At 36.6% G+C, this 13,032-nt stretch overlaps 1 protein-coding gene across 1 annotated transcript in view; it reads right to left on the bottom strand.

Moving 5' to 3' along the window:
• The window catches only part of LOC124154155 (RNA polymerase II-associated protein 1), a 39,168-nt gene extending 26,834 nt beyond the window's left edge, over positions 1 to 12,334 (bottom strand). The window contains exons 1-11 of the mRNA XM_046527692.1: positions 12,248 to 12,334; positions 12,005 to 12,146; positions 8,554 to 8,619; positions 8,205 to 8,326; positions 7,536 to 7,656; positions 5,755 to 6,345; positions 5,139 to 5,311; positions 4,421 to 4,588; positions 3,891 to 4,051; positions 3,228 to 3,397; positions 1,017 to 1,185 (exon numbers count right to left, since the gene is read on the bottom strand). Coding sequence (XP_046383648.1) covers positions 1,017 to 1,185; positions 3,228 to 3,397; positions 3,891 to 4,051; positions 4,421 to 4,588; positions 5,139 to 5,311; positions 5,755 to 6,345; positions 7,536 to 7,656; positions 8,205 to 8,326; positions 8,554 to 8,619; positions 12,005 to 12,113 — 1,850 coding nt within the window. The 5' untranslated portion in view covers positions 12,114 to 12,146; positions 12,248 to 12,334. The remainder of the gene's footprint in view (positions 1 to 1,016; positions 1,186 to 3,227; positions 3,398 to 3,890; positions 4,052 to 4,420; positions 4,589 to 5,138; positions 5,312 to 5,754; positions 6,346 to 7,535; positions 7,657 to 8,204; positions 8,327 to 8,553; positions 8,620 to 12,004; positions 12,147 to 12,247) is intronic.
• Positions 12,335 to 13,032: the final 698 nt, after the last annotated feature.

The following is a 13,032-nucleotide window of genomic DNA, read 5'->3' as shown; positions in this document are numbered from 1 at the left end:
TCTACCAAGTACTTAATCTCATGGGAGCTAGGACAGACCAAAAAGTATGTCAAGAAATGACAAAACACGAGATGTAGACAAAAATGAGTGTGTACAACTAAGCCTCTTCATTTTCCCCAATAATGAAAAATACTTCTCCAGCCCCTCTCCATTTAGAAACATGTCCCTGTTGCCGGTAGAGATGGACCATGCCCTTCTCCACAGTCGCAAAATGTTCAAAGAAGGTGGGGTTAGTAAGTGTGGGATGGGTATTACCTTCGTAACGAATTCGTTTGTACAAACTACCGCAAAAAATTTGTCAACAAAACTAGTTATGCCGGCATAAGTAGCTAAAAAATCAGCGCTTCGACTGTGGTCCATTGAAAGTGTAAAATCGTTAATAATAGTGCAACTTTGGAGGGAAAGGGTTCACCTAAAAACTTACGGTGGGAATCGAGGGGAAGTAGGAGTTCTGTAAAAATATTGTGGCTGACACAATGCCCCTATTTAAGTGCCTACTCATAAATTACTTGTTTAAAACGAATTTACTTGTCTAAAAAATCTTTTGAAAATTCATGATTTTTCACAATTTCTTTTAAGAAGCAAGGTAACTGTGTTTTTATATTTCAGGAGGGGGGTGTACAGCCTCCCCGACTACCCCCCTTGCTACACCATTGACTCATGCCATTTCTTAATTTAAATTTGGATTCCTAAAAGTCAATAAGTTTTATTTGTAATGATGGATTTCCAAAAAGTTTTATAGGTCCTCCATCATTTGTAGCTTATTGAACATCATACAATGTGTAGTCTACTGTCAATTTATGAGTTGAAATGTATGGATTTTTCATAACTATAAAACACTGACTGCCACAGTGACAAAAATCAAACCAAAACAAAATTCCTCACAGACACATGGATGAAATTTACATTCAATCTGAGATTCAACACTTATGAAGAACATAAAACACAATAACTGATGGAGAAGAGTAAAACTAAAAGGTGTAAACCGCAAGAAAATAAGATGCCTCTGAATTTACCTTGGATCAATGGATACATATGCCAGTAAGGACTTCATTATCCCAAATTTGCTCACAGCAGTGTATGCAAAGCTGGGACTGCTGCACGCAAGTATTCTCATCAATTTCACAGCCTTAGCCAATGGTACTCCATACACAGAGGGCATGTCTATTGGTTTTGCAGTATTAGCTGAAAGTACAAGAGATAAAATTACTTGCACATTAAAATCACATACCAGAACTCAAAAACTGAATGAATATATAATAAACAAGCACATGTATGCCACGATATGACCTAGGATTTTTAGCCGGATGTTTCCTGAATCAGCACTGGTCACTTTTTCATGGGAATGGTAATTCCTGGTGATATTTGCCTTCAATTATTTCAAGTGGGAGAAGTGGAAGGAGGGAGGTGGTTAGGACTGGAAGGGGGATGTGAAGAAATTTTGCCGGTGGCTGGGTTCCATGTACAAGCCTGTTCCTGTACTACTAAACTTTAAGTCAGCATCTCTAATGCAATTATGTTTGTATTTCTACATTTCTGGCTTTACAGATAAGTCAGGGTTTGAAATTTCCACCTAAGAGATAATTCTGGATTTATCGAAATCCATCGCATGTCCTCAGGCTCCATGCTATGCCAGAGCTGACTTCTTCGTTCACCCAAGATGAATGGCTCATTTGAGGTATTGCATACTGAAGCCCCTCTGTGTTCCTGGTGTGTGAAATATGTATGCCATCATCATCATCAACAGTCATCAATCCTAGGATTGCTTAGTTGCTGTTTTCCATTTAATGCTCCTTCTGGCTATTCTTTTAACACCTACAAATTTTTTGATTTACACCCCTCACCACCTGCTCTACGTAGGCCTACGGCCTACTTCTACCTTTTTTCCCTTCCACCTGTATTTCCATAATAGTTTACATCACACCATCGCGTCTCATGATATGGCAAATTAAATTGTCCCATCTTCTCTATCTACCAAAAATCATAGAAATTTCCTTCCTCAAAGGAAATTTTTTCTTTTCTGTAGAAACAGAAAGTAATGGTTTTGCTAGTAGTGGGCTCTATTGTTTCCATAGCGGCGCGGATATTCCCTATCCTTCCCTTCCATACCTATCCCTTCCTTGGAGGTATCATCGAGCTCTCATCTCGGCGATACCTGCTATCCTTTTTCCTTCATCAGTCCTTCCCCTCTTGGGATAGGACAGGCATATAAGTCTCTGACTTGGTTTCTGGCCCTTAGGAGAGTAAACTATGCGAGCCCGCCCTGGGTACCCGATTCCTCTTCTACCCAAGGTTTTCAAAAGACTTATCTCACTGACATGATCTATCCACTATCTTCGTTTTTCAATCACACATTTCAAAAGCTTCCAACCTTGATTTCCTGCCGCTGTTATCAGCCATGTCTGAACGGCCGGGCCATGAGCGAAATTGCCTCTTTGCTTGGGCTATCCTACTAACAACTACCTTATGGGTTTGTCCATCGATAGTCATCCTACAAACCAAACCAAGTAGCAGAACTCGGTGGCGGTGGGGTAAAGTCCTCGCCTGCCAAACCGTAGGTCGTGGGTTCGAATCCCGCCTGGGTAGGTGATCCTTATCCAGGGCATGGATGTTTGTGTTGTAATTTGTTAATATTGGAAAACCTCGTTGTAAAAGGCCGTCATGTGCTGTTTACGGGGGATGTGATAAATAAAAAATAAGCTAATGGTCCTCAAGTCTTCATACTTCTCCATTCTATCCTTTTTGGGAATAGGATTGATGAGGTTGGTTAGATGAAATTAGCATGTTTCCTGTTGTATGCATGTTGGAGATAGTTTTGAACAGCTGAGTTAGTATTTTTAATAAGCTCAGCAGAATAGTTTTGATTCAAAATGCTTTATTCAGATCCTTAATTATGGTGCCAAATTCAGATCATAACACTGAAGCTCCCATGACATCCTTTTCATCTTCACTTCCCTCTTCAATTATTTGTGGCGCAAGATTACCATGCATTACTCTTCCAGATACTCCTCCCATTTCTTCAATATGTCTTTATTTTCTATCAGGAGATCTATGGTATTTCTCTTAATAAGTAAAGTGGATTTTTATAGGGTGGCAACTAATTTCATTACCAATTACATATTTCAATAACACATCAAACAAGAAATATTACGCAACAATTTAAAATATTTACAAATCATCTTCACAACCACCAGAAAACGAACCTTACAAACCCAAAAAAAACTCACCAGAAGTATGCCATTTAGATGGCAAAAATTCAGCAAATATTGTTGCCATGAGTCTTGGAAATGAAGCAACAGTTTCCGCTACTTCCTTTGAATGCCTGGCAATTCTCGTAAGAAGTTCCAAGAGTGAGATCACTGCTTTTGGAGGAGGCCTTAGAACTTCCAAAATGTACCTGAAAATTATTAATCATTCATATGAAAAAATAGAAAAATACACTATGGATACCTACCGAAATTTTACAATGAAATGAAAATGGCCAGAGTGTACCTATGATTTCTTTGAAATGGAGTAATAATACTATGGCACAAAAATTTTTAAACTTAATACAACATGGCACAACTTTATAAAATTTTATTCAGCAATGCAAAGAGATGAAGTCAATTTAGCCTACTTCATATTTGCAAACAGTTTAAAATTTAAAAACACTGCAAATTACTTGCAGTAGTTTTTAAATTTTATTAAAGTTTTTATTTTAGTTTAAATTTATTTTATTAAGTTTTTAAAAAATTATTGCAGGCAAGCTGAGTGCACCTAAGTCCCCACATCGTATAGTTTAATAGAGGAATACAATATGACATGTTAGAATTTCCCTCATTGAAGTTTGCCTTTGCTGCATGAAAGGAAACTACGATGATACTTTTCCCCTATGGAATATACTTAATTACCTGATTCTTGGTAAGAGGTCCATTTGTAAGGCACCTTTCACCAAATCTCCTCGAGCCAAAATGTTATCTTTGGTCTCATCGTCACTTTTAGGAGGTGACTTAGGTGCAAGGCTGGGCTGCTCTAAGCTGCGAGGTAGACCAAGCAAGAGATCAAGGCAAACCTAAGAAAAAAAGATTTTGTAAACTTAGTGAGATTCAATGATTTAAATGCATACAGCAACTCAATCACAAAAAAATGCCACCTTGAAACATAAAGTTGGGGATTTCAGTTCATTTTGATGATTCAGCTCATCTGATTTAGTTCATTTTGATGATTTAGTGCTTCAAATACTTAATAATCTAAATAAATACAGTCAAACGTCAAGGCCAAAATGCATGGATGTTCAAAATGTACATCAACTACTACGCAACTGACACCATTCATATTACCCCCAAATCAGTTGTCTAGATAGCCCGACTCCATCCTACAACTAAAATGGAGCTTCATCGATTCATTCAGTCAATAGCCTAAAATAATAAAATAAAGTTACCTCATCAGGTTCATCCACAATGAGCTGTGAGATTGCGAGAGCAGCAGGCAAAAGATTAAGGTGAGAATTTTCATCCAAAGAGAAACGAAAGAGAGTGAGAATATCCCTCTCAACAAGGAGGGGGAGCAGAGGTTCATCCAAACAGGAGTCATAGTACCCTTGCTTTGCCTGAAAAAAAATAAACCAAGTTGTAAAACAATGGACCAAGGAAAGGGTATTATAAAGAATTTTCCTCCAATTCCAAATTAATGACATCTTCCACTGGTAGTTCTGGCTATTATATGGCATGAATTTATTGAAACCCCTAATCTAAATACATTAAGCTTTTTTTAATAATATCTTTCAACATAGCCAATGTTTTCCCAATTGGAACAAGGAATAGCTATGACACAAAATGCAGGACTAGATGGAAGAAGAGCAAATATGCAAAAAGAGATTAATAGTGTTCTCACGGAGCAAAAAACCTCAAAAAATAATGATTTTATTGTACGTGGTGATGAACAACCATTAGCAGGTAAACCATTTGTAACGTATGTTCAGCAGCATGAGATTGTTTAGGAAAAAAGATTATGTATTATGGATTTTCTCAGATTTTCTTTTACTTACATACATATTTTTCCAGTTGCCTTAAAATAAAGGCTGCATTAAATACTAATGATCCATACCAATGGGAACAAACACTTAATACGTAGATAAAAGTTTTTGTCATTTCTCAAACCGTTTTAAGAATAGCCGCAAGTGTAGTGAGGGCAAGTGTTCTTTGCTGGGCCACTGCACTGCGACTAAGAAGTAACAGCTCATCTAAAGTGTAACCAGGACGGCCAGGTTCAGATCCATGGTGATGAAGTGCCTTTGTCACAGGTAGATCAGCATCATATGGGAGGATGATTCCTGAAATTACAATCAGTTGATGATGGCTAAAGAATTCACTTAACAATTGATACATTTTCTATCTATGCAGGGTTAATTGAATTATGTCACATCGTTTTAAATCAAAAAAAGAAGACATTTATATTGTGGGTTTAAAAAAAATAGGTGATGAGATTGAAAGTTGGAATTATCTACAGAGCTAAATTTTGGAAGGCTGACAATCATATAGAGAGGAAATTAATACTTCATAATGTAAATTTATCATAAACCAATTTAATACTAAATCAATAAGAAAAATGTTACCATAAGCAGTGTATAAAAAAATTAATCCAAAATCAAACAGAACATTCTATAAGTGTCTGATCTTATTTCAAGAATGAATCAAAAGTGTTACCTTGAAGGTAAAAATATAAAATCAGATATTGAAGACAAAAAAGTAAGGAGTATGAAATAAAGAGACCAACCTTCGAAATCAAAGCGAGCAACATGGCCAGTGCCAGGCTGAACAGGAATAGGCTTGGGTATTTCCCCAATCCAAGATAATTTTTCAGATTCTTTTACATCCATATGTAACCAACGATGCTTATCAATCCCTTCTTCAAGGTCTCGAGGAAGGTCCAATTCAGGGGTGTTCAAAGAATTTTCAGTCTCAGAGGTGTCACGTGGCAACTGCCTATTAGAGTCATTGCTACTTTCAACACCACCATCATGCTCAAACTTGATGGCTCCACTACTACATTTTAGAGTCTCATCAGCACCTTTCACTGCAATGTTTGGGTCATCAATTGACATACGGTCATCTCTCTGTTCAGAACACTCCTCCAGTCCCTCCTTGATTTCTGTTAAACCACTGGTGGACCCAACACAAGTCCTTGGCTGGCCATGCCTACTTTTCAGCATTGCAATGAGCTGAGGGTTGAGCTGGCTCAGCAATGCTCTCTGCTGCTCCTTTATCTCATTTTCTGACATAGACTCCAATCTTTTAATATTTTCCTCGTGTATTTCTTTCAAAATATCTTCATTGCCTTTGTTTTCCTTTATTGTACTCCTCTCTCCTAAAAATACAAACAAAAATACATATTATTGATGAATAAATTTTCAAAAGTGAGAGAGGTGACCAATATATTCCTTGCCTCACCCCTTCCCACCTTAACCAACATGCTTAGCACCTTTGCCCTCCCAAAACCCACTACCTCACATACTACTATGTCTCTTTTGCACTAATTTGACTTCACATAATTTTAAGAGTAACTTGACTATGCATTCCTCAGCTAATATTTAACGTATAACCAGGGGTTGGATGGAAGATAGGACTCAACGTAGTAAGGACAAAGTCCTAACTTATAGTCAATCCCAACTATAACCTAATTTAGAGGAAATCGTCATGTCTGGGGACATCAGGTCTGTGGATGTCATATGAGTCTTGGCTTCCGGGCGTTCCTCCGCGTTTAGGTGTCCATAAGTGACGACAGTTTCTCCAGTCATCCAGCTGGCGTCTTCAGGTCAGAAGTAGCGATGCATAAAATTTGGTAGCGATGCATTAAATTTAGTACCTACATAAGACTAGGTACCTATATAAGACGGCCAAATTTTATGCATCGCTACTTTTGACCTTAAGACGCCAGCAGGATGGCTGGAGAAACTGTCGTCACTTATGGACATCTAAACGCGGAGGAATGCCCGGAAGCCAAGACTCATATGAAGAAACGCCGCGGAAACCTCAGATCAAACTGTGGATGTCATGTCCATGGACATCATGTTCGTGAGTTCCACAGTCCATGGAAATGACAGATGGTAACGGACATGATGGTACACTATGACTAATTACAGAATGTCCAATGACAAATAAAACAAACTTTTTCTCATGAGTACTATATTCCTCATGAACACAATATTCCTCTTCTGCTGTGTCCATAGACATTTATGTATATCTTAGCCATAGACAGGACAAAAGTAAAAATAAAAAAATCAAAGTAAATATTACTAATGATCTAGCTCTGCCACTTACATCATTAGATTGTATGATTGACAAACTGTAATTACACAATTTTTGTTCTTATGTAAACAAAATGAAATTATTTTAAATTTTGCCCATAGCAGATATATAATTTTGGAGACTGACCCTTGTGCACATTGTGCCACTGTCCTTTGACCCAGGATCAAGGCAAATGATTTTTTCTCTGTGAAACTTTTGTGCATCTGAAAGAGGCCTAAGATGCCAAGAAAGTGAACAATTAGACATTACCAAATTTGTGCTTCTTCTGAGGAGCTGGCTTATCAACAGATGACCCCTCAGCAACTGCATTTCCTCTCTTGGAATGAAGCTGTTTAGCAAATATACTTCTTCCCCCAGGAGATGATTTTATCTAGAAAGAAGCATTTATTCAATTTTCAATTGACAAATCAGACACAATACTGACAAAAAAATCATTGAATGAATTTACAATTCCCTTCCCTGCTAAGCCTTTGGAGGCAAAACTAAAATGCACAACTTCATATGTAATCTGGTTGATATTTTATAACATATATATGTAATGTATGTAAAGCAATAGCTTCCTGGGAATAGCATTATGTTTTCCCGGGATACTCATGAAAATCCATTGTACTAGAAGACTATCCTCTCTCCCATCATTGGATAAACAAATATACTGTCAAAATGTTGAAAAGTTAGCAGCAAAGGTAAAATACTTATTACTTTCCTTTACTATGGCAGTAAGTTTGAAAAACAGCCAAAAAAATATAATATCCAGTAAAATGGTGAGCAAGGAAACTGCTGAGTTTGTAGAGAATACCAGCCCTTGACCATGACCAGTTATTTTTAACCTTAATCACTCAGTGTATTTTGATACTCCACGTTATAGATTTAAATAGAAAATATATTGCATGATTTTTATAATTTTATGTGCATACATACCATTTTGTCACGAACAAAGGCCTTAGGAAACCCTTTTACTCTGGGAGAAGGGAGTGCAAAAGTTGAACAAGCAAAATCATCCACTGTTCTTTCTTGAATAACAATGCCATCTGATATTCCACCTGTAATTGAATTGAAATGATTAACTGAAAATACAAAATGTGTATTATTGAGAGCAAATTTCTCTAGCCTTTTTATTTCACCACAAATTAAATTCTAGGCTCAAGTTAAATTTCACACTTGATGAATTTTTAATGCTGTACCAAGACCAAAATAACTAATACAGATAATTTAATACCATATTCTAGAAATTATGAAACTGCATTTCTTATGATTTCATCTTACTCACCAAAATCGATTCTATCTCGAATAATGTTGTCAGAGTGTGCTTGTGACTCAAGTTTTACTGCATCATCTAGGAATAATTTTGTCCACAATTAGTATATTTCACGAATGAATCCATTTTAAAAAATTCACAATCGGAAAGCCTTAAAATTACAATGGGTTCGTACACTCAGCTCCAAAACTAAAATTCATTAAAAGAATTCAGAAGATGGAAGGGAAAGACAAATTAAAACAAAAATTTCAATATTCCCAATTCAGCCATTTCCATGTAATTAAAAAAATAAAACAAAACTTTATCGCTCAATTTTCATACGTGTTTGATGTTATTTGCTAACTAGTTCATAAATTCATGGAATACTCACAATATACAATAAACACTCACCATAGGGTATATAACAACAAATCATGCAAGGCCCAAGCAAAAGGCTGAGGACTCTTGCCGAGTCATTAGTTTTTTATGTCATCAACTTAAATGTGAAAGGGTTAAGGACATCGATTTTTCAACGCAAAATGCTAAAAACGTAGGTGATGAATATAAAAACAGAAAAATACATGTTTCTATATTTTTAATCTCCACCACAATCGATAACGATAAAAAATCGGTGAATGAGGCCATCGGTACATATTACTAATGAAACCATAGGAAAAATTCAAAATCTGGTATTCATTGCTTATTGGCATACAAAATTTTACAATAAAGGTTCAAGTTCATAATAACCTATGCCTGTAATATAGAGGAAACAAGCCAGGACCTAATTGGTTATTTTGTGTGCTCTAGAAATAATAGGGACTGTATACTGCGACATTGCTCTAAGAGTCCTTCACGTGAAAAATTGAAAAGCTTACTGCTGAAAAAGTTTGAACAATGTGACCCCAGAGATGAAGTTTCATACAGTCAGTGGGTTTCCAGGGACAGATATCAACTGGTGAACTTCACTGCGACATTTGATGAGTACCGATTAACTTTAATTGAAAGAGTGGAAAAACTGGTGCCCCATTCATTTATTACGAAGGTACAGGCAAACTACCTTAAGCAAATGAAAGAAAATCTTGGACCCCATGTAGCAGCTGTTCTCTACTGTTCTCTTGTTCTTTTTCAGTGAGAACTACTCATATGTTATCCAGGATGAGGCACAAGGGTATCACTGGACAAGTGATAGTTGTACGGTACACCCTGTTGTGATTTATACTTGAGATCACCTGACTAAACAGCTTATTATTTCCAGTTTATGCATCTTGTCAGATGATTTGGAGCATGATGTAGCTTTTGTTTATGAAACCCAAAGAATAATATTGTGCTTTGTTAAGGAAAAATTTACTTTAGTCAAAAAATTGAGTTACTTTAGTTATGGTTGTGCAGGGCGGTACAAGAACTGCAAACAATTTCTCAATATTTGCAAGCATTACCAGGATTTCTCCTTAATGGCATCATGGACATTCTTTGCTACAAGCCATCGAAAATACCCATGTGATGGAATTGGTGGTACTGTAAAGCTTTTAGTTGCCCGTCAGAGCCTCCAGAGATGTTCAGGAGATGCCTTAAACACATTGAAGTGTATTATTTAAATAATTTTATTTAAATTAGTATTTCCATTTATCCTCTAATGCACAGTAAGAGTCAAATGTATTTTGATACCAATTTTTCCATAAACTAAACACTTGAAAAATGGGTAAATTCCAGGAAAAAAAGCATCATTTCACATTTCTGAGCCATTTGGACTCTTTTCCCCTCAGCTGCCACAAGCCAAGTATTGTTATTAAAAACAATTGTATGAACAAGAGCCACATTCACTAGACTACATGTTTGGTCTTAGATTTACTGACCAATATTTCAAATATATCCTCATGAAGATATGGATACACTTATACTTATTATCTTACAGTACGTGTCCAAAATCCCTCTCACGGGGGCAGAAAAAAAAGTAAAACCTGAAATACTCATGGTGGCAGTCAAAACACCACCATTTTTATTTCACAGTTTATTGGAGCACATATTAACCTTCAATTTAAAAAAAATTGGATGAGTTAACTGCTCTGCCTTTTGGTGATAATTCTGAAAATATGAAGTAATGTTTTTGAGCTTAAAAAATCGGTTAATTAACAACTGTTGACATCATTTTGGCTAACATAACAACGCAAAGGGAATAAAAGACATTACTATGGAAGCTATGTACTTGGATAGACAAGGGGTCAAAATTTCATTCAAATATATTAAGTGGTTTCTGAGTTATGAATTTTTACCCTGTGCCCTGCACTCTGGAATTTGACTCCCACTAGCGCCACTTCTGAGCAAACATCTCAAACTTCGACTCCTCATATCTTGCAAACTATGAGAGTGAGAGAGGAACTATTTTGCACGAGTCATTAAATAGGTGATAGCAGCTAGTGACAAAAATTTCATTAAAATCCGAGTCGGTGGGTGCCATGCCTGGGTGAACTGACATGGAATGACCTTAAATAAGTATAAGCCTTCAAGTGAAAAACATTTCGGAGCTTGAAGATGATCTCTGAGAGCTGGTCACATAGGGGTCACATGTTCCTGGCTGTCTTAACTTTATCCACAACATGGACTTAAGCATGTGGGAATGTGGAAGAAACAAAATTATATTGGAATACCATAAGATCCTGATGTTTTCATATAAATATTCACATGAATACCCTCAGAAATGACAGCCCTTCGCCTTACTCAAGGTTAGGTGCCAGAAATTTCCCCAATTTTAGAAATAATTTAAATAAATGAATACCAATCTCTACGACCTCCACTATTGTCTGCTATTAAATGGTTATTAATAACTCTTGAATGGTAGCCATGCTAGCACTTTTTGTACCTCAAATATCATGACAACGATAAAACCAAAGCACATACATATTTTTAAATATAAATCGTCATCCTCTTTGTTATCTGCGGTAATCCACGGTAAGGCAAGGAGTGAGAGAGTGAGCGAAAATTATATTTTTCTTTATTAACAGCGAAAAAACAGCAAATTCTCTCCAAATTTAGCATGAAATCTGCTCTTTCGCTTCCAAACATACCAAAATCATTTTGTCTAACAAAGATTTCAGTACATTTCAGTATGCACTCACTAGTTAACCAATTCTCACAAGGCACCCAACAAGACAAAGACTACCTGCCTTACAATGTTATCCACTTCAACTCTATACCATCGAGAAGGATTCCATTCAATAATATGTAACATTTCTTCTTAACGGAGCCTAAATTCCAAAAACGCCTTGTACAATTACTTAGTAGCCATTTCACTTTGATGTCAATAGAACATCCACTAAAGCTACTCTTACGACTTAAACACTTAAGCCAACAATCAAAAAATCTAACGCCCAAGAAATTTAACTTATGTACGTGCTTTTTTTACCAAAATTTAAGAGGCAAAATAATCATACCAGCATGGTACTAGGATACAAGAGGCAGTTACCATTTGTAACTAAATGTTGCTTACCTTGTACCACAGACGATTTCACATTCGGATTAATCACCTTTCCTAAGTACTCTGACTCAAGTTTCAATAGATCTTCCTCACTTTCTCCCGGCTTGGGTCGGGAGTACATCTTCAGCGGACGTTACTTCTAAACGTCACAGAGCTTACAAAATCATAAATAAATCATATTATACTTCAAGGAAAAAAAAGAGTCCATAATCCTCATGTAACCAATTTCTAAATATCACATATTCAGAGATTTACCACATAATTTTTCACTAACTAGGATCATTTTCAACTAATTTTGTTGTTCCTGAAGTTTTTTGAATATCGCGTTTCGAAACTTTCGACCACGAATATTACAATAGAGGATTCTCAAGTCCGCCGCTAGAATTGTTGTCGCTCCGCGCGCATTATATTCAGTTTTCAAATATCGCCACCTGCGGCGCCACTAGGCATTAAGATCTACCTTTCACGACGAAATGCACGGCAGCAATAGGGGACTGAGCCAGTAAATCACATTAACCACACTAGTAAAGCATGTGAGGCATTTGCCAACTGAAATGAAACAATCCGACCACTTCTACCATCGACCAAAACGAAATATCAGAGCTGACAATCAAGGGGGAATCTGTTATTAGCAATTTTTTGACGCATTCACATACACGGCAGCAATACGTAACCGAGCCAGTAAATCATATTAACCACACAAGCATGTGAGGCAATTGTCAACTGAAATGAAACAATCCGATCACTTCTACCATCGATCAAAACGAAAAATCAGAGCTGACAATCAAGGGGGAATCTGTTATTAGCAATTTTTTACGCATTCACATACACGGCAGCAATACGTAACTGAGCCAGTAAATACTATTAACCACACAAGTAAAGTATGTGAGGCAATTGTCAACTGAAATGAAACAATCCGATCACTTCTACCATCGATCAAAACGAAAAATCAGAGCTGACAAGCAAGATGGAATCTGTTATTAGCATTTTTTTTGACGCATTCACATACACGGCAGCATTCCTGAACTGAGCCAGCAAAT

This window comes from Ischnura elegans, chromosome 2 (assembly GCF_921293095.1).
Source record: "Ischnura elegans chromosome 2, ioIscEleg1.1, whole genome shotgun sequence".
NCBI lineage: Eukaryota > Metazoa > Arthropoda > Insecta > Odonata > Coenagrionidae > Ischnura > Ischnura elegans.
This window is presented reverse-complemented; position numbering and strand designations above follow the sequence as displayed.